This window comes from Herpailurus yagouaroundi, unplaced genomic scaffold (genome assembly GCF_014898765.1).
Source record: "Herpailurus yagouaroundi ecotype Mexico unplaced genomic scaffold, PumYag 180, whole genome shotgun sequence".
In the NCBI taxonomy this organism is placed as follows: Eukaryota; Metazoa; Chordata; class Mammalia; order Carnivora; family Felidae; genus Herpailurus; species Herpailurus yagouaroundi.
This window is the reverse complement of record NW_024412411.1, coordinates 4,697,215-4,724,013: the sequence shown is the minus strand read 5'-3', so window position 1 is coordinate 4,724,013 and position 26,799 is coordinate 4,697,215. Positions and strand designations below refer to the sequence as shown.

Sequence of the window (26,799 nt, the reverse complement as noted above, 5' to 3'; positions counted from 1 at the left end):
CAAGGAGGTACCTGTGGACAAATTCTGAGTATCTGCCACATCGCAGGCCCTGAGCCGGGTACCAGAGGCATGAGGATGAAACATGCAAGTCTCAGCACTGGTGCAGCTCCTGTCTTCTAGGGGAGAGGAAATAGATCATCACAGCACACTGTAAGAAGGGGGTGATGTGAATTAGTTTCTATCGGGGGCAGAGCGAGCCCGGTGGTTAAGGGTCAGAGGCAGCTCCTCGGAAGGGGGGCACTGGAGCAGGCTTTGGATGGTGTGGTGGAAGTGAGCCAGAGGCGTATCTTGATGGCGGTTTTCAGCCAGGACGGACTTCCTTCATCAGATACATGAGAACCCTCTATGTACCAGGCACAGTGTCAGACACTCACTTCCTCTGCTGTCGGTTAGGGGTGTCCTGGGGCTGCAGACTGCTCGAGGACACAAAATCTCGGGTGAAAGTCCACCTTCTGTTACATGGCATCACTGTGAGTGGGCCTGGACAGAAGAAACGGGACGGACATAGGAGGAGACACCAGGTCCAGCCACGAGGGTCTGCCCAGGTCTCTTCTGGTGGAGGGCCACTGGAGCAAAGGCTTTACTCCGGTGGAGGAAACCCGGCAGAGAGGGTCTGATGACTTCCCAGATAAGCAGTGGCCGTGAAATAGGAAACCGTGCTCTAGGCTCTGGGGCTGTGGGGTGGCGGTGGAGGTGGGGACACCTCTGAGCTCTGAATGACGGCTGTTTCTGGGAACATGGAGGCCAGAGGCCAGTGGCTGCCTGGTGGAGAGAAGCAGTGGGCTGGGGGTTCTCACCTCCCCTCTACCAATAGCTTTGGGTCTCACCTCTCCTCTACCAAGAGCTTTGTGCAAAGCTCCAATAGCTTTTCAGCCTCTGGGCATAAAGTTTCCATTCTTTCTCTGTTGTATCTGTGCTAATGAAAGCAGCTAGCACATTAGCAGGATGATTTTATTATGGGTCTTTATTGCCCCAGGAAGAAACCTGGAAGCATTTTTAAGCTCAGTAATGAGAACTTTTTCTTTGCAAGGGATTTTTTTTTTAATATCCTAAAAATGACAAAGATGATCACATGGCATAATGGAGTGGTTAATATGCACATATTCATTTCTCATTTAGAGGGCTGACTTCAGCAGCAAGGCACTCAGTATGCACACTTGAAACAATCTGGTCATCTCTGATGTTCACTATTTTGCAGTCAGTTTTGACCTCCTGCTCCCCCAGAAGAGGTAAAGTTTTTTGGTAAGGAAAACTTTCAGGAGCGCCTGGGCGGCTCAGTCGGTTAAGCGTCTGACTCCTGGTTTTGGTGCAGGTCACGATCTCACACTTCGTGGGATCGAGCCCCATGTCCGGACTCTACCCTGGGAGTGCGGAACCTGCTTGGGATTCTCTCTCTCCCTCTCTCTCTGCCCCTTCCCTGCTTGAGCGCTCTCTCTCTCTCTCTCTCAAAATAAACATCAAAAATAAATAAAAATAAAAAAAGAACTTTCAAACAAAGAACCATGACTCAGTCTCAGATTGAGTCCTGTCCCAGGCCACACAGCAACCTGGCTCCCTCAAGCCTCAGTTTCTGTTGGAGTGTTTGGGGACAGGGGTGTGCCATGCTCCATGGAGAAGAGAAACACCAACCCTAACCTTCAGGACACCCAACCAGATGCTGACGGATACGTGCCCCTATCACTAAAGTGCCTTTCTTCTCCCCATTCCACTGCCACTGGCCCAGGCCAAGCCCCCCTTCTGGCCTGGACTGTTACACTAGTCTTCTGACTGCTGTCCCTTTGCTCAGTCTAGATGCCCCCCAAACCCTCCTCTTATTCTGAAATTCATATCTGGCTCTGTTCCCCCCCCACACCGCCCGGTTTAAAAACTGGCCAGTTTTGGGGTGCTCAGTCAGTTAAACGTCCGACTTCAGCTCAGGTCATGATCTCAAAGCTTGTTAGTTTGAGCCCCACATCGGGCTCTCCGCTCTCAGCGCAGAGCCTCCTTCGGATCCTCTGTCTCCCTCTCTTATCTGCCCCTTCCCTGCTCACACACACACTCTCTCTCTCAAAAATAAATAAACATAAAAAAAACAACAACTGGGGAGCACCTGGGTGGCTCAGTCAGTTAAGGGTCCAACTCTTGATTTCGGCTTAGGTCATGATCTCAGGTTTGTGAGTTCGAGCCCCACGTCAGGCTCCCCACTGGCAGTGCAGAGCCTGCTTAAGACTCTGTCTCCCTCTCTCTGCCCCTCCCCTGCTTGCTCTCTACCTCTCTTTCTCAAAATAAATAAATAAATAAAACAAACATTAAAAAAAAACAAAAACCTGGGGGCGCCTGGGTGGCTCAGTCGGTTAAGCGTTCGACTTCAGCTCAGGTCACGATCTCGCGGTCCGTGAGTTCGAGCCCCGCGTCGGGCTCTGGGCTGATGGCTTAGAGCCTGGAACCTGTTCCAGATTCTGTGTCTCCCTCTCTCTCTCTGACCCTCCCCCGTTCATGCTCTGTCTCTCTCTGTCTCAAAAATAAATAAACGTTAAAAAAAATTAAAAAAAAAAAAAAACCTGGCTAGTTTCTCCCGATTTCCTGTAGGATAGTCCACATTCGTGGGGTGCAGGGTGGGGTGCATTGGGGGCCTTTCATGATCTATGCCAAACTTCCTTCCAGTGCTCCTGTCTCAGCTCTCCCCACCACACAGCAAATACTCTGGCTGCACTGACTTTTTTTTGGATGTTCCTCCACAGTCTTCACACTTTATCCACACTGTGCCTTTGTTTGAGCTGGTCTCTGTCTGCAATACCTTCTTCCTTTGACGATATCTCCCTTATATTTACAGGTTGAACCTAACCTCAGTGCAGTTCAGTTGATCTGTTGTACGGAGCACCTACTGCATGCTTAGGCACGACTCCTTCCCTTGACTTGGTGCTCCCTGCCCAGGCAATCAGTGCCCTCTTCCGTGCTCCCTTGCACCTTGTACGATTCCATGATGGCTCATTGCATCATCATGGTTAGCTGCTGACATGTCAGTTTCCCATGTTAGAGCGCAGACAAGTGTTTGATACCTCTTGGACCCCCAGCTCCTGATAGGGCTGGCCCAGCCAGGTGAGGCCTAGGTTTGTAGAAGTGAACTGAAGCAAGAATACAAGCACCACATGCATATTTGCACACACACGCACGCCCATGTGTGTACGCACATGTGCACACACATACACACATTTGTGATACACGTGGCTGTTGTACTCAAATAAGTTAGGGCCAGAATTAGGTGGGGGTGTGAGTCACTTAAGATTCCCTGGAGGGAGGTGCCTGGGTGGCTCAGTCAGTTCAGCGTCCGACTTCGGCTCAGGTATGATCTTGTGGTTCATGCGTTTGAGCCCCGCATTGGGCTCTGTGCCGACAGCTCAGAGGCTGGAGCCTGCTTCGGATTCTGTGTCTTCTTCTCTCTCTGCCCCTCCCCTGCTCGTGTTCTTGTCTCTCTCAAAAATAAATAAAAATATTCTTTAAAAAATTAAAAAAAAAAAAATTCCCTGGAGGAAGTGAGCCCTGAACTGCTGACCCAAAAGAGAAGCACTCTTTCCCTCTTCTCACTTCCTTCCTGGCCCTGCTGCTGAAAGAAAACAGCTGACACTGGCTATGAAAAGGGAAATATATGTATTTTGGATTGGGGGTTGGGATCTCCTAGCCTGAAGGTGATTAAATCAGGCGCGTGCTTCCCTCCCTTCCTGCCCTGCCCTCCCTCCCCCTCTCCCTCCCTCCCCTTAGTCCCTCCCCTTCCTCCCTCCTTTCCTTTCCGGTCTCCTTTATCTCCTCCCTCCAGTCTCTCCCCCCCCCCCCTTCCCCCCCTCTCTCCCCCCCTTCCTCCCCTCCCTGCCTACTCCCTCCCCTCCCTCCCTCTCTCCCTCCCTTCCTTCCACGCACATTTTCTGAGCCTCTAGAACATGCCAAATACTGGGGGCTACAAAATTGATTAAATAAAACGTATCTTTATATTTTTCTGTCTTCTTAATGTTCATGCTGGAACAAACCTGCCCTTCCTTTTATCTGTCTCAATGGATCAGAGTTCAAGTCTTGGCATGTCACTGATAGCTCTGTAACTCTGGGCAAGTCAGGTCACTTTTCTGAGCCTCAGTTGTCTTATGTATACCATGGAGATGATAATACCTTCCTCCTAAGATTGCAGTTGATAATGTGCGTGAGGTGCTAAGCAGGTGCCTTTGATAGTTCCTCATTGAGTGAGAGCCACTCTCCGACTGGAAGCTTCCCGGGGGCAGTGACCACGTCCAGTGTGTCCTCAGTGGCCAGCACAGGGCCAGGCACACAGTAACAGTACATCAGCGTGATCTGTTATCCCAGTTTTCCTGGGACTGTCTCAGTCCCACATCTTGGGAAACACCTTGGTCCTGGGTGAATGGGGACAGTGGGTCGCCCTACACTACGTTCTCCATGAGGGTTTGTAGAATGGATATAGGAGTGAATGAATCATGAAGGAAGGACTGAGGTAGGACTAGGGCAGGCAAGAGCAAGCACTGGGCAGCTGGCTTGTCAGGTGAGAGGTGGTCCTGTGAAGGGACTAGAAGGCCTGGCAGGTGCAAGGTGGGAGGTGGGCATGGCGCCCTCTGCTGCGTGGCAGCATGAAGGAAGACACAGGTCCTGAGTCTGTGAGGCTATTGCTTTCAAGCAGGTCTCAGGCTTCCAGGGCCTATGCACTCTTCCTCTGACACAGCCAGAGAGGGGAAGGCAGTCGCCGATCTACTTTTGCTAGAAAGGCCTGTGAGAAGCCACCAGCTGCTCCTCTGCTTTGGAAGCGGGAGGCCTCATGTTCCTCACTCAGCCCACTGTGTTCCAGCCTGTCTGCCTTCTGAGCTAGCCACTCCAGACTGCGAAGAGACTGCGCAGAGGTCTGGGCTGGGGGATGGGAGAGCAGTACTGCAGCCCCATTCTCAGGTCCTGGCCCAGAGACCGAGCTAGGCCTCAGTGCCCCACCTGTGCCCTGGGGATCAGCCCTTCCTGCCAGGGTGTCTGTGAGTTGTGACTTGTGGAAGGCCCCTTGGCACATCTAGCACAGAGTAGGTCCAGTGAGTGCCATTGGTTGTCCCTTTTTGTAAATGGGAACAATAAAACTGGCTCTGCATACCTCCCAGGGCTGATGTGGGGGCCAAATGGGATGTGGGATGCGGGAACACTTGATCATCAGTGTTGTATCCTTTGAACATTTGGGAATGGGGCTCTTGCCAAGGCTGTTCCTGCTGGCCTGGGCTTCCAGGCACAGGTGGGGGATGACCCTGCCCACCCAGGTATAGAAGATCCTCCTGGGGATGTGCTCCAGGATCACAAAGAAAACCAGCGGTGCTATCCGTGTGAGCGTACGTACTCTGTGGGTTGGCCCTGTGCTCAGATGATCTCCGCTTCTTCTGAAACCATGGCAAGAGGGAGACAGACAGACAGATGTGGCCCAATTGCAGGGAGGGTTTAGTAGCAGCAGGACGCGTGACAAGAAGAAAGAATGTCCTCCGGAGCCTCTTCTGTCTGCTGGGCTGGAGGCAGGGCCTTTGTGAAGGCGGGTGGTGTTCGGATCGCCTCTGGGCCCTTCCTCCAGCCCAGAGGCGGGTTCACCATGAGGCTGGTGCAGCTTCAGCTTCGGGCCCTTTGTGCTCCAGGGCCCGTTCCAAGGCCTAGCACTGTCCACGTGCTTGGACGCTTTGTGAAAGGCGCCAAAGGAAGACATTTTTGTACTCTTCTCCTTCTCCTTCTCCTTCTCCTTCTCCTTCTCCTTCTCCTTTTTAAAGAGGGCTTCCAAATTACATGAGCTCATCCAAGACTGGATCTGCCCCTGCTCAGGCCAGGTGGTCCTTTGTGCCAGGATGTGGGTGCCGCGTCCCTACGTGTGCTCAGAGCAGTCTCACCCCACACGTGTGGACCTGGTCATCAGTTAGAGTCCTCACTGCTGAGGCAGGACCTGAAAGTCTCCCGGGGGGAGCTGGTTCTGGGACAGGCCCAGCTGCGGATCCTACTTGCTATGTAAAGAAGAGCCTGGAAAGGTCCTTCTGCCCTCAGTCTTCCTCATCTGCAACATGGACACAATACCTACCTGAAAAGGCTGTGGAAAGGTTTAAACAATGTACCCCAGATGAAACAGCCTGGTACAACCCCAGGCTTGTCACGCGGGAGCTCAGTAAATGGTGGTGGAAGCTGGATGGAGATGGGCAGGGGTGCGGTGGGGAGGGTTGGGGCGCTGGGGGTGGGGTCGGGGGCATTGGGGTGGAGCCAGTCCACTGCCTGTCAAATTCACCTGCACCCTGCTGTGCCTCTTGCTGGGTGCTGGGGACACGAGCTGCTGGGGTGGGGTGGTGGTGGTCAGATGAGCTAAGACGTTGGAAAGTGTTTATAAGCTGTGAAATACAGTTCCCTGGGAAGGAACAGTTGTAAACTGAGTGGCATTTTTGTGGGGAGGTCAGAATGGAAGTCTGCTCCTGGGGGGTGTGGGGGAGGGGGGTTGGGTGGGAGGTAACCAGCCTGACTGGTTTTGTTGGAAAGCTCTGCTGCCCTGGCAGGCAAACTGACCTTTCTGGCTTAGGAAGGAAACCCGGCCAGCAGGGTGCGCTGTTTCCCACGTCCTCCACCCTCGCGCCGAGGTGGGGAGAGGTGAAGGGAGCTTCCTGGTGATTGCCTCCTCCCTCCCAACTTCGGTGCCCCCTTCAGAGAGGGAGGAGCAGTGGGGGTGGGGAGAAAAGAACATAGGCTTTGGTGTAAGGCCAGGTTTCAAACACTACCACTACTGCTTATGTCTGTGTCCTTGCGACGGTTGTGTAATCTTGCCGCACCTCGGTTTTCTCATCTTTAAAATGGGTGTGATAATATTCTCTCCCCCTGCCCGGATTGTTGTAAGGCCTAAATGAGATAATGTAGGGCTTAGCACAGTGCCTGGCACATAGTATCGTGCTCAGTAAATACTGATTATCCCTCTCTCTTGCCCCATGACCCTCATCAACCTGTCTTGCATTCTATTCCTTTACCCATGTGTGCACACCCTCAGTTGGACTGGGCTCCCTGGGAGAGAAGGTCATGTTTTATTCACCCATCATTACACCCCCAGCTCTGACACAGTGTCTTCAAGACTCCTTGAACTGCTTGGCGACAAGCTGCATTGGCTCAAGAAGAGCGTGAAGTTTTAGCCAGAAACTCACTTATTGCACACCTACTACGTGTTCCTGCTGGAGGCATATTGGGTGGTCTCTTCCCCTCAGAGCTTGAATGGCCACTTGTAATCTGCTATCACCCTCTGTTACAGTGACTTTCTTTTCTTTCCTTCTGGTCCCAGTACCTGGCACAGGGGATTCACATACATTTTTGTTGAATGAATGGCTGCCTTCCCCCCCCCCCACTATTCTGAAAGCAGGCTTGGTGTCCCTTCCAGCCCAGCCACTTTCTAGCTGGGGCAAGTCACCCTGCCTCTTTCAGCTTCAGTTTCCTCCCCTTTAAAATGGGGAGGGGTGCCTGGGTGGCACAATCGGTTGAGCGTCTGACTCTTGGTTTCGGCTCAGGTCATGATGTCACCGTTCTGAGTTCGAGCCCCACGTCAGGCTCTGCGCTTGGGATCCTTTCTCTCCTCTCTCTGCCCCTCCCCTTCCCCCTCTCTTTCTTGCAATAAATAAATAAACCTAAAAAATAAATAAATAAAATGGAGAAAACAGTGGTACCAAATAATCAGGGGCTCAACCGTGCCTAGGACAAGGTAAGCACCCAATAATGGCAGCTGCTGCTTCTCAAATGATCTCCAGGGGTCTTCCTCTTCTGGCTGGGAGAATATTCCATTCCTGCAGACCCTCTCTGCCGGCCTCACAAAGGATTTGGAGCTCTGCGCAAACTGTTTATGTTTCCCCGGCAGAGTTTATTACCCAGCCGGGCCTACTGCAATTAATTACAGGCAGAGCAAATAACTTGTCCCTGGGAGGCTGGGCTTGGCATAAACATTTACATCCAGCCAGGGGCCAGCTCAGGGGCTTGGCTCTTTCCTCCAGCCTTTAGAACACAGAGAGATCAGGGAATCAGGGCCCAGAGGTGTGGGATGGGGTGGGGTGCCAGAGAGAAACAGTTTTCCTTCAACTGCTTTTCCTGGACTGTTCCTTAGCCCTTGAGGTGCTGGGCGAATGCTTTCTCTTTTCATTCTCCTCATTACCCACAAGCCGACTTCCTGTTTGCAGATGGAGAAATCGAGGCTCAGCGAAATGAAGCGGTCTGTTTAAAGCCACACAGCTCACAGGGGGGGCAGGAGCTGAAGGTTCACGTGGCAGCTGTTTTCTCCAGAAAAACAGACTGGAAAAGAGAGGCCAGAAGTTGGGAAATCACCAAGGGATTGTTTGTTCGTGCGTTCACTCATTCATGCCCTCGTTCATTCACTACATAGTTGTCAGGCCCCTGTCCTGTGTGAAGGGGGGGCCTAAGGAGGCAGTGGTGACTATGAGTCACTGGGCTGAGTCCAGATTGTCTCCACATTGAATGCCAGAGACTCCCTCAGGATGGTCCCATTAACAGGCAAATGTGTGGCAGAGGCGGTTTCTTGGAGGGCCAGGCAGGAGATGGCCTCTCTGGGTGTCAACTGTTCATAGCCACACCGCCTTACACAGAGAGGTGGCCTGAGGGGAAGTTGTCAAAAGGAAGGGCTGTCTGAAGTCAACTCACTCCTCCCAACCTAGAATCTGGAATTCTAGATTTCCAAGCCCCTACCTCTGTGCAGAGAAGGCTCAGACGAGGTTTGGCTCAAAGTTACAGCAGGGACGCATAGTGGGCATTCCTGGCAAAGGACTTTTTCTAGTGCATTTATGTCTGAGAGGTGAAATGACAGATTGGCAGGGCAGACCCTCATGGCTGTCCTGATCCACAGCTCCTCCCCACTCCATGCTGTGAGTCCTGTGTTTTCTGGAGGCCCTTCCAGCTCAGCAATTCCTGTTCTGCTCGACAGTCTCGCTGTGAAGCACTCTAGAACATTCTGCTAGGGGCCATCTTCCTTCTCTCCAGGGTAGAAAGCTAAGACCCAGGGAGGAAGGAGCAGGGTCCTCCTGCCCCTATACTCATTTTGGACATGGTGTGCCTGGATCCTGGGACCTCTGGGCTGGGCAGGAACCCATCCGTATAGCTTCAGGCCCTGGTGGACCCTGGGGCCTAGCCTGAACCATCCACTCTGGGTGGTCAGCACCTGGCCCGGAGCCTGGCATGTGCCTGGCACTGATGCCCAGGAAAAGTGTGACTTGCAGGGCGAGTGAGTGGCTGGTGGGAGACAAGGGAACTCCAGGGAAGAACACCTAGTTCGGCAGGCCGGGGCTTCCAATGCAAAGCACCGCTCTACCACGTATGAACATCAGTGTTGCTTCTAGAAGCGAGATGGAACAATAGTCCTCACCCGCAGAGTCATGGTGGGGTCAAAAGGCAGCAGAAAGTGGAAACAGATGGTCCAAATATGCATCAGTGGATGAAGGGCTAAACCACCTGTGGTCTATCCAAACCATAGAATAGTATTGAGTCATAAAAAGGAATCACATACTGATACATGCTACAACATGGACAAGCCCTGAAAACATCGTTCTAAGCGAAAGAAGCCAGTCGCAAAGGTCACGTGTGTATGAATCCATTTATATGAAATGTCCAGAACAGATCCATCCGTAGACCCAGAAAGCTGACATCGGTAGTTGCCAGGGGAGGAGGGGAGAGGAGGATGGGGAGAAGAAACTACTTATGGGTGAAGCATTTTACTGTGGAGGGATGGAAATGTTTTGGAAATAGAGGAGGAAGTTTTGCATGCTGTGAATACACTAAATGCCACTAATTGTTCACTTTGGCATGGTACATTTTATGTTATGTGAATTTCACCTCAATGAATTATATTTTTTTAGTTGCTAAGAAGACAAGGCAGCATCGGTTAGGAGGGGATGCTGGAGGTGAGACAGGGGTGTGGAGGCGAGACTACTGCAGAAAGGATGGTGTGGGATTGAACGCCGTGACAGGTGCAGGTGTCCAGTGGGAAGCAGTATGGTGGACCGGTTAGGACTAAGGGTTCTAGAATAAGACTGACAGGATTCAAAGCTATGTGGCCTTGGGCAGGGTATTTAACCCCTCTTTGTTTCATTTTCTCATCTGTGAGATGGGAATAATGAAGTCTGTATGATGGGGATCTTCATCTTTTATTATGGAAATTGTAAAATTTTCCTGAGCATTAAATGAGTTAATGTTTGCAAAGTGCTTAGAATAGCACTTGGCACAAAGTAAGTACCGCGTGAATGCTAGCTCCTGTTATTATGGCCCATTCACATTTTTATCTATGTGCTCGTTACTGAGCACCAGGCCTAGGCTGTTCTCCGAGGCTGGGGCCGTGAGCCGGACCCAGGGCCTGTTCTCTGGAGCGCCGTCTCGTCTTGGTGCAAGAATCAAGCCTCCTCCCACGCTGCTTGTAGCTCCAGCTGTTAATGAAATCACCTCACCTCCTGCTTTTCAGAGCTGCCTGAGTGGGCACTGTTTCCCCTATAGGACCTGGCAGGCCTCCTTCATGGCTTTTGAAAACACCCAGATCTTGGGGGCTGGTGCCTTGGGCTCTCGGGAACCTTAGTAAGGCTATTGTTGGCCTGCTTGTCATGGAAGAAGTCAGGGGGCTGCGCTCTGGGGTTCTCAGTGTTTTCTAACCTCCAGACCTCTGAGCCTGTGTTTGGGATGGGTCTGAGGTGTCACATCTGTCGCGATTTTATTTATAAAAAGCAGACGGTCTTTTTTGGGCTTGCACTCTGGACAACCAAAGTAGGGCGTTACAGTGGGAGTCGGGGTCCCTCGTGAGCCCCAGCCTTCAAGCTTCTGCTTCCTTTTGGGCCTGACCAGCCCCTGTCAGCCTCCCCGGCCCCGCCAGTAGTCATTCAGGCTCCGAGTCTCATGGACTGAAACAATCCGATTCCAGCCACTGCCCCCACCCCCCCACCGCACCCTGCTCTGGCAAGCCCTCCACATTGGCACCCCTCCCAGGGCCATCCTCAGTCTGTCGCTCGGGCACAGGCACATGCCCCATCCCTTCACTGTGACAGTCAATACACACGGAGTCACCTGGTCATGGTCACTTCCATTCACCCCCAGCAAAGTCTCGCTCAGCTCTGGTGCCTCCCACCCAGCACTGCCCTCTCCGACACCTGCATCCCCCAGCCACCTCTGACCACCTGCCCTCCCATCCCCCAGAGCTCTGTCTTCACCTGCTGGCTTTCCTGCCAGATTCTTGTCCCAGAGGTTGTCCCAGGGCAGCCGAGCAGGAATGTCATTCCAGGAAGGCACTTGCCTTCTCTCTTCTTGTAAAAACAAAACTACATTGTAAGTAGCTTGAGTCAGGCCTTCTGGAACTCCTCCCTGGGGGTGGGAGGATGGACAAAACAGGCAGTCGCGGATGAACTGGAGGGCCTCGGGAAGAAGGTAGAGCCAAAGTCAGGCCAGGCAGAGTTCTCTGGGTTCTCAGAGGGCCCCAGTGTATTCATATCCCCCCTTTTCTCTCCCAGGCACGCGCACCACACTCCTTCACATAGACTCTGGCCCTTGAGGGCTTGGCACACCGTGATCAGTGAAGGTTCTTTTGGTAGAATACTCATTTATTCAGCCTTTCATTCATCCATGGGCCTTTGCTCAGTGCCAGGCCCTGTGCTGAACCCCAGGGACAGAGAGTAGGACCAGACCAGGTCCCTGCCTGAGGGCTGGCGAGGGAGGCCCTTGGGCACTCAGAAGGATACAGTGCAGTCTGATAAGGGCCATGCATTCATTTGCTCGTTCAGCAAAGACTTGCCAAGCACCTGCTACGTACCAGGCACCGTTCTAGCACTGGGCCACCAGCTGTGAACAAAGCAACAAAGCGGGCAGGAGCCCTTCCCTTCACCAGGCTAACCTTCTAGTGTTGTGTCCTCCTAGAGACAGAGTGACCAGAGTTCTGATGCAGCATTTAAAAAGAACTAATACTTATCTTTCAGTGACTATTTAAAAAAATTTTTTTCAACGTTTTTTATTTATTTTTGGGACAGAGAGAGACAGAGCATGAACGGGGGAGGGGCAGAGAGAGAGGGAGACACAGAATGGGAAACAGGCTCCAGGCTCTGAGCCATCAGCCCAGAGCCTGACGCGGGGCTGGAACTCCCGGACCGCGAGATCGTGGCCTGGCTGAAGTCGGACGCTTAACCGACTGCGCCACCCAGGCGCCCCTCAGTGATTATTTTTAAAAACACAAAACCTTCCCACTTGGACAAGGAGAAGATAGCAATCACCCATAATCTCATCACTTTGGAAGGTCATCAAAAAAAATTTTTTGTGTGTCTTCCCTCTTTGCTTGTATGTGTACGTGTACGTGTGCATGTGCCTGTGTATTCAAACCCAGTTGTGCTTAAACTGTATGTGACATTTGGATTACTGTTTTTTTTTTTTTGCCTCCAGCATTTCCCATGCCATTAACCCACCATTAATAAATCCGTATTTATTAATGACACATAAGAGTTCCTCATTGCAAATGATCCACAGTTTATTGAATCTTCTCCTTATTCGGCATTGATGTGACTTCTAGCTTTTTTTTTGCTATTGTAAATAATGCTGAGATGATTAGCTTTGAAGCTCTCCCATGGCTCTCCAAAGGTAGAATCCTGGAAGTTGCAAATGTCCGAGGCTCAGCAGCTGCCTGCTGTACTCTGAGCACCTTTCTTGTTGCTAAGGTGCAGCTTCTTGGGGGAGGGGAGGTTCCTGCCAGGTAAATTTCAATGAGTTGTTGCATTTGTCTTTTGCTGCATAAACAGTCGCCCAATAACTTAGTACCTGGAAATGACATTTGTTTTTTTATCTCTCCCCATTGCTGTCGGTCAGGATGTGGGAAGGGCTCAGCTGGGCATTTCTGGCTCAGGGTGTCTCATGCCGTTGCGGCTGGCACAGGGGCTGGAGCAGCTGGGTGCTTGCAAGGAGACCTTATTGATATTATCCCTGGAGTCTGGCCATGTCTCCCTCTCTCTCACTGCTACCTCTCTAATGTGGGCCACCTTCATTTCTCCCCTGGATGAATGATCCCAGCTGAACACACAGCACACTCTCTGGGCCAGGGGTCGTTCCAAGTTCCAAGTTCTTCACATGCGCGAAGTTGCTCATTTAATCCCTGCAGCAACTGAAGGAGGCAGGTGTTCTTGTGATCTCCCTTCCAGCTCATAAATGGCAGATCTGGGATTTGAACTCAAGAGCAGGCTTATTATTGATCCTGCCACCTAACTGGTCTCCCTATGTCTATCTCGCCTCTCTGTCCTTCCATTCACCACCCTGTGGCCAAAGTGAGCATATTAAAGTATAACTACATTGTGTCCATCCCTTGCTGAAACCCTGCCAATGTCTTATCGTGGTGACAATAAAATCCCAACTGCTGACCGAGTCCACCTGGTGACCGGGCCCTGCTGCCCTGCCCTTGCTGGCCTCGCCTGCCCATACCCCTCAGGACCTTCAATGAATCCTGCTCCTTCCTCAGAGCCTCCCCACGGCAGCTTTTGTTTATTTTGCCTCAGTATGACATGCCCACACCTTGCCCCTGTCAGAGTTATTACTGCTTCTTCTTCTAGCTCAGATGTCACTTCTTGGGGAAGCCTTCTCCACTTCTCAGGCTAGTCAGTCACTTGTCCTGTGTTCTTGGAGCACTGTATTTGAGAGCACCTATTGTTAGAGTCACTGTGTACTATTGATTTCTTTGATATCTGTCTCGCAGGGGATGCTGTTGGCATTGGGGTCCGTGCCATGGAGCCCCCTGGTGCTGTGTAGTGTGGAACCCTGCTGTCTTCCTTGCTAGAGGGGAAACTTTGTATACACAGGGTCCATTACACATATCTGCCCATTTGTCCCTGGCGGCCAACAGTGTCTGACGCAGAAAAGGCACTCAATAAATATTTGTGGAATATTATTTTTTTAATTAAAAAAATTAATGTTTATTATTTTGAGAGAGAGAGAGAGAGGAGAGGATGAGCGGGGGAGGGGCAGAGAGAGGAAGACACAGAATCTGAAGCAGGTTCCAGGTTCTGAGCTGTCAGCACAGAGCCCGACACGGGGTTCGAACCCACCAACTGTGAGATCGTGACCCGAGCTGAAGTTGGACGCTTAACCCACTAAGCCACCTAGGTGCCCCATGGAATATTAGTAATGATAGTAAGAGTTAATAAGTATTACTAAGTGCTAGGCACTACATTTAGTTAATCCTCAGAATAACATTATGGGGTAGGCCCTATCGTCATCCCCTCTTTTTAGAAGAAGACACAGGCTGAGGAAGGGGAAGTCACTTGACTGCTGGACTGTTGTCCTCTAGCGAGTGGAAGGTTCAACCAAGCCAGACTGGTTCCCTATAAAAAAATAGATGAAAGAAGGACCCCTCAATTCTAGCAGCTTAAAGCCAGCCAGGTGAGGGAAAGCCCAGACAGAAGTTTCAATAAAGCTTCTCAAACAGTGGTGAGGACGTGTTTGTGAGGGAAGGGTTGTTTTCCTCCGCTAGAGAGAGAGGAAGGAGAGAGAAGGCTCCTGGACAGGAAGTGGATTTGCTTTGGGGCCACTCTCCCATTTGGACACCAGGCCTGGCTGCCTACTCTCGTGACCACAACCTCTGCCTCCCAGGCTCGCTGCACCCAAATGGAGGCCTGAGGGAAGCAGGTGGCAGCCAGGGCAGGGATGGGGTGGGCCTCTAATATGTGCTGAAGTCATGCCCGAGGCCTTCGTTCTTACTTGTGTGGAAGCCTGTCCTTGACCTGATGTGTCTCCTGAGAGGCAAGGGGATAGGAGAGTTTCCATTATGGAGGTGAGGGAATGGAGAGACCCAGAGAAGTCAAGGGGTTTGTCTAAGTCCCAGAGCCAGGACCAGAATCCTGGTCTCTGGAAGCCCCTCAGCCTTCAGCACCGTGTGTGTGTGTGTGTGTGTGTGTGTGTGTGTGTGTGTGTGAGTGTGGAGTGGGGGTGGGGGACAGAGATGATGCCTCCTTCTTCTTCAATCCCCCCAGCTCCTCCCGACTCCTTACCCCAGCAGCGTGTCCTTCTAGAAGACAAGGCCCCCGTTAAAGCTTTGTGGATGGTTCCAAAGTGCCTGCCAGTCCTGGTTGTCTAGGAGTTCAGAGTCACCTTGGTACCCATGCTCCAACCTTTGAATGCCTTGGTTTCCTACCAGACTGTAGGCTTTCTAAGGGCTAGGCCTTAGACTCCACCATCAGATCAGTTTTGCTGCACAGTATTTTCTGAGTCTGTGCTAATCCTGTGCTGGAGCCCAGCCCAGCCCAGCCCAGTGGTTGCTTCAGGTGCTTTGAGAAAAGCTGGTACCTGAGTGGGCCTTGGAGGAGCAGTAGGAGCGACCAGGTGGAGTCCACATCACCTTCCTCCCCGAGCCCCAGCTCTGTACCTGTGGGTACAGAGCTGGGCGGGCCCTGCTGATTGATGGGGCCTCCCCACTAACCACACCCCACCCAATCCTTAGCAGGGCTACCTAGTCCCTGAAGCTTCCAGAGGCTCCTGTCCTGGGTGCCTTCCCAGCCACCCGCCCCTCTGAGGCCCCAGCTTCTTTCCCTGTCTCCTTCCTCACAGGTCTGTCTGCTGGGGATTCTGTTTTGGTTGGAAAGAGGAGGCGGAGGTGTTTGCGTGTCTGGCTCTTTCCTCCTTTCTGATTCCTCCTCCCTTCCTCCCTCTTGCCTCTCAAGATGTTTCCTCCGCCAGCCTGGCCACACTCCAGCCTCTCTGCTCCTCAGTGGCCATCCTCTCCCGCCTAGGGCTTCTGTGGGCTGTGGCTTTCCCTTACTGCCTTATGTCTCCGGAAGAAGGGTCCACGGGGCACGTTTTTCAGGGTAAGGCACGTTGCCTTCTCCTTCCTCTGCTGTTTAACACCCACATCTCCTGGGACAGCAGGTTGCAGGCCCATTATAGGGCTGCCTCCTGCTCTGAGTGGTACTCTGGGCTCATCCCTTTCTGTCTCTGGGCCTTGGTTTCCTGGGGAGCCCATAACCTGCCCATCACATAACCTGCCTTGTGCTCATTCGGTAGTTTTGTGCTCTTTGTCAAGGATCTGTACTCCAGGTGTGGGACATTGGGGAGCTGCTTCCTACAGCCTCACAGTGCCTGGAATATAGAATTTGTACTACCTTCCAGGCCCCCAACCATCTTTTCATATCCCCAGCTGTGGTCCCATCACTCCTTGACGACCCTCACCTACTCCTTCTCTGTCTGCCCCTCCTGGCAGAGGTTCACAGGGGGAAGCAGACCCACACCCAAGCCTGACGGAGCTCAGCTTGAGCTTTGTGTCCTCAGCACCTTGCGCTGTGTCTGGCGCAGGGCAGATAATAAGTATTTGTAGAATGATCTTTGGAGGTACAGTCAGGGAAGGTGACAGTGGCGTGATAGAGGGGTGAGGATGGTCAAGGTGCTGAGGGGGCACTTCCTACTAGAGGTGATGTGGGGTGTTTAGGGATGGGTAAGAGTTGGACAGATAGCAGGGTGGGAAGGGCATTCCAGGCAGAAGGAACAGATGGCGTGTGATCTGGGGCTTAGAGCGTGTGTGAGTAAGTGGAAAGAAGGGAGGCTGGAGAGAAGGGCCTGGATTGGGAGGAACCTCTGATCTCAGGATGGGTGTCCTGGCCTGCTGGAATGGTGCCAGCACTTAGCCCCCTCAGCTGGGTCCCAGGTCTTTGTGCTGCAGGCTGGGGTTTGTGGGGGCAGGCAGGTGGTGGAGGGGCAAGGCCCTGGAGGCTTGCCAGGCTTTCCCAGGGCTTGGGACTGTGTGAACCCAAGGCTATTGGCTCTGCTTCCCCGGGCCGAGCAGGTCATGGGATTAGAACCTGTCAGGGCCAGCTGGTTGAAACAGGCTTGTGGCAACACATAAGTATGAACCAGGTTCAGTTGTGGTCTCCGTAATTTCCTGACTGGGACTCTGGGCAAATCATTGACTTATGTATGCAAGGGTTTCTGCTACGATAAAGATAACAGAAGCTGCCTCTCAAGATTGTTACAAAAAATTAAGATAATTTGTGCAAAGTTTTCGTTTTTCCTCCCCGCTTCTCCCTGCCTCTCCCCTTCCTCTCCACCGCACCGCACCCCCCCCCCCCCACCACTCCTTCTTAGTAGGGCTGGTCCTTTCCACTTGAGGCCTGGGTACAGTGGGACGGATGTGAGGCATCCTCAGCCCTGATAATCTGCCCATAAATCGCTCCTTCCACAAAACCCTGGATTCAGAATGCCCCTGCTAAATATACGTTCCTCTGGGAAGTGGTTCTCAGTGTCTTAGGGCCATTGTATCAACCTCACCTTAGAAATGCAGCCGTTGGAAATGCATATTCCCAGGTCCACCTCACCCCTACTGAATGGGAAGACTGAAGGTGGGGCCCAGCAAGCTGGGTTGTAACAAGCCTCCCATGCGATTCTTTTTTTTTTTCTTTTTAAATGTTTATTTATTTATTTATTTTGAGAGAGAGAGAGAGCATGCAAGCAAGCTGGGAGGGGCAGAGAGAGAGGGAGAGAGAGAGAATCCCAAGCAGGCTCTGCATTATCAGTGCAGAGCCTGATGCGTGGCTCAATCCACAGTTCCTGAGATCATGACTTGAGCTGAAATCAAAACTCGGATGCTTAACTGACTGAGCCACTCAGGCGCCCCTCCTCCCATGTGATTCTGACCTATGCTCAGTGTGAGAACCACCGCCATAGGGCACTGATGCCCAAGGGCCTCTCAGAGGAGCCCGGGTTTGGGCCGGGAGTCAGAACACATGGGTGCCCAAGGGGGCTGGCTTCAGGGGTGGGCGACCTGTGCGGTCACCTAGGGCCCCAAGCTCAGGAGGACCTCTTGATTGGTTAAATGCTCTTAGGGGCCCCGCATCCTGCACTGGGCCCCCAGATCATATAGCAGGTGCTAGGTGCTGGTCCCAGCCATGTGCCAGGTTAACTGGGTATCCTCAGGGAAGTCACTGTCTGTCCTGGTCTCATGTGCTTATCTGTCCAGGAGGATGATAACCCCCACCTCCTAGAGTAATCGTGGGGATTAAATGTGCAGCTTGGGATCAGCAGTTGGCACAGTGCCTGGCCCAGGCAAGTGGAGAGTGGCTTCCCGAGGCTGCGTGCCAGTACTGGGCATACCTCTGGGGAAACCATGGCAGCAAACAGACACTATCCTTGACTTCATGGGGCTAATGGTCCGGAGCAGGGGGACAGCCAGAGTGCCCACTGTGAAGGATACCCTGAGAGTGCCTACGAGGGGGCCTGACCTCGTCAGGGGTCACCAAAGACTTTCTGAGGAAGTGCCCAATGAGCAAATATCTGAGATAAAGTGGATGTGAACTTGATGTGGGGGTGGACAGCCTTGTCCAGACGGAGGCAACGGCGTTACCATGTGTTTTTTTCATAGTTATTAATAACGGATCTCTGGGGAGCTGAGGGGAGGTGAGAGGGCCTGGAGGGAGGAGATGGGCTGCTGGGGCTGCAGGCAATTAGGAGGCTGCCTCAGGGCCTCATGGCAGCTCTGGGCTCCTCCTCTAGAACCAAGGCTTTAGAATAGGAACAGCCCTTGCCCAGAGACCTTCTGGAGCTGTAAGAATGTGGCCTTGCCAGCTGGTGTGGCAGGCAAGTCACTTACTCTCCGCAGACCTCAGCTTCCCCTTCAGCAGGATGGGTCTCCCGGTCCCCTCAGGTGGCTGCGCAGAGGTAGAAGTCATTGCACAGAAGCCCAGCACAGCGTCGCCTGCAGGAAGAGTGCTCGGCACCCAGTGGCTCCTCTTGCCTCCGTCAGTGTGGAAGTGGAGAGCTCAGGTTTTGATCAGGAACCCCTCTAGCCCAGGCGTGATCCCTTAGAGGAGACCTTTCTTTAACTGGAAGGAAAATCAGACTGGTAATTTCTTTACTAGAGATGACCGCTGTGATTAAGGACTCACCAGCTGTGGGGGCCCAGAGGCAGTGGCTTTGCAGACAGCCGAGTGTCCATCTTTCTGGGTGTCCCTCCCACCCCGGCCTCAGGGCCCAGCGTGGGGGTGAAATTAAACCCGCTATATCACACAGAGGGATGAGCTCCCCCATCCAGTGCCCCGAGTTCAGTCCGTGCTCTCTCAGTGGTGACAGCGGCTCTCCCTTACCGAAGGTTTCCCTGCACCCGGTCCTCTCCAGGCATTCACCAAGAAAAGCACTGTTATTATTTCCACTTTATCAGTGAGGATCAGAGCGGTTTTCTCTTTGCCCAAGGTCACCCAGCTAGTGAGTGGCAGAGCCCAAAACACTGCCCCAAACTGACCTTCCTGGTGACATGCTTGGGGCCAGGGGTGAGTCACGTCCTTCTCTGGGCCTCGGTGCCACCACACATGCACTGAGGACTGGAATCCAATGTTCTCGGAGGCCTCCTCAGCCCCAGTACCCTAGGATCTGCATTTCTGGGAGGACCCGTCCCCCTGAGAAGTTACCCCACCACACCCTGTCCCACGTCCAGGCTGCTCTTCCTTTACTGTGTAGGAAATGATCGATTCACTCAGGCCCTCTCAGTTCCAGCCTGCCAGGCCTCCTGCCACCTAGGGCTGACCTCTGGCCCTTTTCCCTCCCCCTTAGCCACAAGAAGGAACGGGTGTGGCCAAGACCTACGGTTTCTCCACCGTGAGTGCCGTGTGGCCTGGAGCTGGCGAGGTGGGAGCCCCATGGGAGAGTCCATAGTTGCAAAGAGTTTGATGTTTCCAGGGAAACAACCAAGGTCAGTGGGGCTAGAGGGTATGGGGGGCAGGGGAGTGCAGTGGGAGGGGAGATCAGAGGGGTGGGTGGGCCCAGATTGTGAAGCGCTTGTGGGGAGCAGTGAAGGGGTTTGAGGCAGAGGAGAGACTTGACCAGGTCTGCCTCAAGAATGACTAAGAAAATGCCAGGGACAGCAGGTGCACACAGCTCAATAGCTATTAGTCACGTTTTCCTTATGTTGATCATCATGAACACCCAGATTCCACTTCTTCCCGGCTGTGAAAACTTGGGCCAGCTACTGACCCCCCAGGGCCTCATCCTGCTCACCGGTCATGTGGGAAGAAGGATGAGGAGCCTTCCTCTCAGGGATTTTATCAGGAGCAAAGAGAGATAATGGGGAAATTTCACCTAATTTTGATAAATCCTGCAAATTCTTGGCCCGCTGAGCCCAGCTACATGGCCAGCGCCCCTTGTCCGTGTCCCGTGCCTCCCTGTGTCAAGTTGGGGCAGGGTAGGACGCAGTCGCTGGCTCCAGAAGGCCCTAGCCACGATCCACAATACAAGTCCTTGCAGGCAGAGCTTTAACCTTCCCCAGATCCCATCCCTACTCCTGTCCTCAACCTTGGCCCTGCAGTGGCAGACCCCTACCTCCTCCTCACACTCCCCCCTCCTCCCGCCTTGAAGCTCTGGCTGAGAGGCTCCCAGCCTTAACAGCCCGTGGAGATTCCCAGTAAGCCCAGTGTGGTGTGGAGGGGAGCGCGTAGGACCTGAGGAAGTCACGTGCTTTCCCTGAGGCTGTTTCCTCATCTGCAAAACAGGAATGGGAATACTTCCTTTATTAGTCTCCTATTGCTCCTGTAACAAATCACCACAAATTTAGCGGCCTGAAACAGCCCAGATTTATTCTCTGACGGTTCTGGAGGCCCAAAGTCCTAAAGTAAGTTGGAGGGCTGCGTTCCTTCTGAGGACTCTAGGAGAGAATCCATCCCGTTGCCTTTTCTAGCTTCTAGAAGCTGCCTACGTTCTTTAGCTCCTGGTTCCACTCTCCATCTTAAAGCCAGCAGCAGCATCTTCTAATTTCTCTCCTGATGCCTCTATCAGCACGTCCTTGCCTTTTCTGTCTCTGACCCTCCTGCCTCCCTCTTATAAGGACCTTTGTGATGGCCCTGGGTCTACCCAGGTAATGCAGGGGAAGCTCCCTATCCCCAGAACCTTAACTAAATCTCATCTGCCAACTCCCTTTTCCCATGTAGGGTAGCATATTCACGGTTCCAGGGATTGGGGGATGTGGGCATCTTAGGGGGGGGCATTCTTCAGCGTGCCACACATACCTTGCAGGGTAGTGGTAGGGATCCAATGAGACAAAGGACGTGAAAGGCTCCAACAGTGCCTGGGATGTGGCAGTCAGCTCCCAGATATACTTCCTTTCCCTCCTCTCTGTGTACCTCTGTCTCCCCATCCAGAAAAAGAGGCCCATCCCAGCTCCAGCAGTTGGATCCCACCTTATTTAGAGCCAGTGGTAAGGACAGGCAGACTGTGCTCTTACCGCAGCCTGGGCTTCATCGCAAGCAGCAGAATGGAGCCCTGCCCCCAAGACGCCCCCAGTGGCCCTCAGAAAGGCCCGTGTTCTCCTCCTCCCTCTCTGGGGCAGGCCTCTGCTGGTTCCTGGCCTGCCTCGCATTTCCCATCATTCCCAGGGATGGCTGATGGGAAAGGCTGAGCTCACTGCTCCCTGGGGATGGCGAGGGGTGGAGGGAGGAGAGGGAGAGGCTGGCGGCAGCTGCAGCTGGGAGAGAAGGGGAGAGGACAGACCAGGAGAGGAGATTTGCAGTGGGAGAGGTCGGGGTTATCAGTGCCCTGGGGGAGTGGGGGAGGGTAGGGCACGGCCTCCAAGCTGGGCCTCATGAAAGTTCAGACCTTTCTTGGCCTCCTTGGAAGGCTGCTCTGTCCCTCTGCTGGCCGCCCTTCTGAAAGGCCCTGGGGCCCGGAGGAGGATGCATGTATGTCGGGGATGGGAGGAGGGCATCACAGACCAGCAGGGGCAGGAAATGAGGGATCACTGACCTATGAGAATAATACCGCCCCCTTCAAGACAAGAGAGCCATCTCTGCCAGTGTCCCTCCCTCACTCCTACCCTCTCCCGAGAAATCAGTCACTGTTCCCCCTTGGGCTCATCATTTGTCTTCACTGGCCCTTACTTTTCTTACTTGCTTGCATGCGTGTGTGTGTGTGTGTGTGTGTGTGTGTGTGTGTGTGGCAGGACAGGTAACCCCATTGTGGGATTTGAGAGTATCAATTGGGATGGTGATTTTGAAATGATTTTGAAATGTACACTCTGCTATTTAGGGATGCGTCATTCCATGCATTTGCACATCACTTTAATGTCCTCTCTTCTGCACCTTGATGACCTGGCAAACTCTGAATCATCCTTCCGGTCCCACCTCCGATGTCGCCTGTTCTCTGTAACTTCCAAGCCACTCCCTCTCTGGAGTTACGGTCACCTTCTTTATAACGCTCCCTCATAGTGCCTTTTGCAGATAGTTTTTGGTTTGTGCATCTGTCTCCTTTACCTGTTTCAGTTTTGGTCATGTATATGTTTCTAGGAATTTGTCCATTTCTTCCAGATTGCCCATTTTATTGGCATATGATTGCTCATAACATTCTCTTATTATTGTTTATATTTCTGCTGTGTTGGTTGTGATCTCTCCTCTTTCATTCTTGATTTTATTTATTTGGGTCCTTTCCTTTTTCTTTTTGATCGAACTGGCTATGGGGTTATCAGTTTTGTTAATTCTTTCAAAGAACCAGATTCTGGTTTCATTGATCTGTTCTACTGTTTTTCCGGTTTCGATAGCATTAATTTCTGCTCTCATCCCTGTTATTTCCTGTCTTCTGCTGGTTTGGGGTTTTATTTGCTGTTCTTTCTCCAGCTCTTTAAGGTGTAAGGTTAGGTTGTGTATCCGAGACCTTTCTTCCTTCTTTAGGAAGGCCTGGATTGCTATATACTTTCCTCTTATGACCGCCTTTGCTGTGTCTCAGAGGTTTTGGGTTGTGGTGTTATCATTTTCATTGACTTCCATATACTTTTTAATTTCCTCTTTAACTGCTTGGTTAGCCCATTCATTCTTTAGTAGGATGTTCTTCAGTCTCCAAGTATTTGTTACCTTTCCAAATTTTTTCCTGTGGTTGATTTCAAGTTTCGTAGCGTTGTGGTCTGAAAATATGCACGGTATGATCTCGATCTTTTTGTACTTACTTAGGGCTGATTTGTGTCCCAGTATATGGTCTACTCTGGAAAACGTTCCATGTGCACAGGAGAAGAATGTATATTCTGCTGCTTTAGGATGAAATGTTCTGAATATATCTGTTAAGTTCATCTGGTCCAGTGTGTCATTCAAAGCCATTGTTTCCTTGTTGATTTTTTGATTAGATGATCTGTCCATTGCTGTGAGTGGGGTGTTGAAGTCTCCTACTATTATGGTGTTACTATCATTGAGTTTCTTTATGTTTGTGATTAATTGGTTTATATATTTGGGTGCTCCCACACTTGGCGCATGAATGTTTACAATTGTTAGGCCTTCTTGGTGGATAGACCCTTTAAGTATGATATAATGTCTGTCTCCCCTACCATATGTGGGCAATACATTCACTACAGATCCCTGTGCTTGTCAAGGTCCCTGGAGTTGTGGTAGAACAGAGGCAGGCTGGCAGAGGCACTAAGGGAGCTGGCCTCCTGGGATCTGGCCTGGGCAAGGTCTCCATGTGTCAGTCCAGTCCTTAGAATTGAGCAGGCCCCCATGACCCTTTCCATCAGATGTAGAAACATCTAGGTTGGGCGGGTGGAGCTGGTTGGGAAGTTGTCAGTGCAGACAGATCGGTGGCTAAAGAACGGGCCAGCACTGTTCCTCCTGGCAGGCTTCTCAAAATTCCCCAGACAACGGAGGGGAATCAGCATGAGGAGTGGGTGGAGAATTTGGGGTGGGTGTGAGGGTGTGGATTACCAAGCCCCAGGGTGTGGTTTGGGGAGAAGTTCAGAGACACCCCCAGTGCTCCTTCCTGCTTGCTGCCTCGCGGAGGACAGCTGCTCTTGGCTGGCCTTGCCGTGCCCACCTTATCCGTAGGCCTCTGTGTTCTTGGAAATAATGGAAATTCATTTCTTAAAAATGCTTGCTATTTCAGCCTTGTTCTCCTAACATGCCTTTGTCTCTGACCTCCAAGGAGCTCCTCATACCCATTATCTCCTCTCAGCTGCCCGGGCCCATCAAGGTAACGTGACCCCCATTGAGAGCTGGTGAGCCAGCTGAGGCCAAGGTGGGCTGAAACCTGCCCAAGACCACCCAGTGAGTCTGATTATTGTGGTGGTGGTGGTGGTGGTGGTTAGTGTTTACACCCCTTGTACAGAGCTCTTGGTGCCAGGGCCTCATTTAACACTCCAGACAGCTGAAGTGCAGGCTGATGAAGCAACAGTCGCCTGACCCCAAGCCCTGAACTCCGTTGCGAGGCCCCTTCTCTGGGCCAAACACAGCCCCGCCCTGGAACAGCTCCCAACCTGGGCAGGGCAGACATCTGATGGACCAGGCCCACCAAGGAGGTGTAGGAGATAGGCACCCTCAGGGGAGAAAAATGCCTTTTCTTCCTTGAGTTGACCTCAAGATTAAGTAGGATAAATATGCGAAGTCCCTAGCACCTAACACATAAATGATAAATCTTAAAACCATTGCCATTGTCAGTTTTTCTTGTTTTCTAAATGTTAATAAAACTACTCAAAGTTTCAAAAGAACTATGATTTTGAGATAACCGAGAAGCACATGTTTTACCTTTGTCATACTACTCTTTGAGAGAACTTCTTACCTCCTGACCATACCACGATAAGTCTGATAATGAATGTATTTGGTTTGGAACACAGGATAAATTTTATCTTTCAAAACGATCGAATTCTTTTAAAATTCAGAAGCATTGGGGCGCCTTGGTGGCTCAGTTGGCTGAGTGGCTGACTTTGGCTCGGGTCACGATCTCTCGATTCATGAGTTCGAGCCCCGCATCAGGCTCAGATCCTCTGTCCTTCTTTCTCTGCCCCTCCCCTGCCCTCTCTCTCTCTCTCTCTCTCTCTCTCTCTCTCTCTCTCATAAATAAATAAATAAATACACAAACATTTAAAAAACTTCAGAGGCATTGTTACTATATCTTTACTTCTTTTTTTTTTTAATTTTTTTTTTCAACGTTTATTTATTTTTGGGACAGAGAGAGACAGAGCACGAACGGGGGAGGGTCAGAGAGAGGGAGACACAGAATCGGAAGCAGGCTCCAGGCTATCAGCCCAGAGCCTGACGCGGGGCTCGAACTCACGGACTGCGAGATCGTGACCTGGCTGAAGTCGGACGCTTAACCGACTGCGCCACCCAGGCACCCCAATATATTTTTACTTCTTAATTTATCAAGCAGATGGTTTGAGCTGCTTCCATTTCTTTTCTGCTCTGTGACTTTGGGCAAGTTACTTACTACCCTTTCTGTGTCTAAGTTTCTTCCTATGTAGAGTGTGAAGAGGAAGAGTATCTACCTTACAGGGTTCTTGTGAGGATTAAATGAGTTGATACAGTGTTTAGAAAAGTGCTGGGCTTGTATTAAACATGATAAACATCACTTATAACAACAATAATAATTCTTAATAAGAAAATATACCCAGATTAAGTTACCAGATTAAGGTAGCTTTTCAGTGAACATGTATTCAGCTAACATTTACTGAGTGCTGGCCCTGGGCTTGTTTGGGCCTTGGTCTTGGGGCTCCACTGTTCTGTCACTCTGCCCAGTGGCCTGGGTCCCCAGCTCCATTTCCACCCCTTGCTCCTAGCCCTGAGGGCCCTGGGTGTGAGGCTAAGCTCATAGACAGTGTCATCAAAGCACTTTGTGGATCAATGCTAACTAATAGCAGCTCCCTGGAGCTGGCACATGTAGGGAAGAGGATTGTGAAGGCGGCTTGGACCAGGCTCAGGGACGGCACCCGGCACTTGGGGCGGCCAGTGATGTCCTCTGGGCGGGACCTGGGAAGGGCCCTGCTGTCCTTCCTCTCCTGTGCCTCCTGCCACTTCAGCCAGCAGTAGGTGATGGTAGCGTTTGGAGATTGGGGGTGGGAGGGGTGATAGTGGCCACAGGGGGAAGAGGTTTGCCCAGCTGGTGGCAGAGCCAGGAGCAGAGACCCATTCAGCCCACATGTCTGGTCACATCCAGGCCAGGGCTGGCCTGTCCGGGCGTCCTCTTCTCAGGGCTCTCCCAGTCGCCCCCTTCGAAATTTCTTGAGAAGTCTACATTCCTGGGTTGGGACAGACGGCCAGTGGCCTCTGCCCAGACACGTGGCCATCTTCAGTATGGCAAGGCAGCTTTGGTTCAGTTGAGGGCATGAATGGGAACTTGGCATGGGACCCTGTGCAAGGGAGGATTGGGCAAGACTCCCCCCAGTTCTGCCCCAGAGGGAAGCCCTTCTCTGTGTCTTAGACTGAGCTAAAGTCTGTTCTGAGGACTGTTGTGGGGGCAGCAGGTGGGAGTGTGTCCTCTGAGAGCTCCTGGTCTAATGGAGGAGGCATGGCCCCCATCCCCCTGGGAAGAGACTCCTGTCTGATGGGGGGAATGTGGCTTCTATTTCCTGGGGCTCCCTATTTAAAATGGAGGGAACATAGCCCTCTTATCCTCTGGCAGCTCCATGTTTAAGGAAAGAGGCATATCTTTGTCCTGCAGAAACTCCTGTGATGGAAAGTCATAGCCATTTCCCTCAGGGAAATCTTTATCTGATAGAGGAGATCTGCCCTCTGCCCTCAGGAAGGCCTCTGTCTGATGGGGTAGGCTCATCTTGTCCTTTCACTCAAGAAGCCCCATTTTATGGCCTCTGCCTTTGTCTCTCTCCTCCCTGCTTCCCACCCCCTGCCTGATTTATGGGGAGCCTGGATCTACAGGCACCAGCCACAGAAAGCTGGGCAAAGTAATGGGCTCAATGGCCGGCCGTGGGGCAGGGAGGAAGGGGAGAAGGGGGACTATAGAAGGACTCCATAGCAAGTGAGGGTGACATGGAAGGCTTACCAGTGGAGGTGCCTTTATGGGACAGTCTTATGGACAGGAGGTGCCTGGCTGTGATGCGACTCCACTGGAGAT

At 52.0% G+C, this 26,799-nt stretch overlaps 1 protein-coding gene and 1 long non-coding RNA gene across 6 annotated transcripts in view; one reads left to right on the top strand and one right to left on the bottom strand.

The window, feature by feature from the left end:
* The window catches only part of ARRB1 (arrestin beta 1), a 76,224-nt gene that overhangs the window by 10,603 nt on the left and 38,822 nt on the right, over positions 1-26,799 (top strand). For 4 of the 5 annotated variants that reach the window (XM_040489371.1, XM_040489370.1, XM_040489376.1 and 1 more), the window contains exon 2: positions 19,543-19,681. The exons of the other annotated variant lie outside the window; for it this stretch is intronic. In XM_040489371.1, coding sequence (XP_040345305.1) covers positions 19,629-19,681 — 53 coding nt within the window. In that variant the 5' untranslated portion in view covers positions 19,543-19,628. The remainder of the gene's footprint in view (positions 1-19,542; positions 19,682-26,799) is intronic. 5 annotated transcript variants of the gene reach the window in all.
* On the bottom strand, positions 12,394-22,297 carry LOC121039288 (uncharacterized). The gene is made up of 3 exons (XR_005794672.1): positions 20,991-22,297; positions 18,598-18,818; positions 12,394-12,786 (listed from the first exon to the last, which is right to left on the bottom strand). It is a non-coding gene; the product is annotated as an uncharacterized LOC121039288 (long non-coding RNA).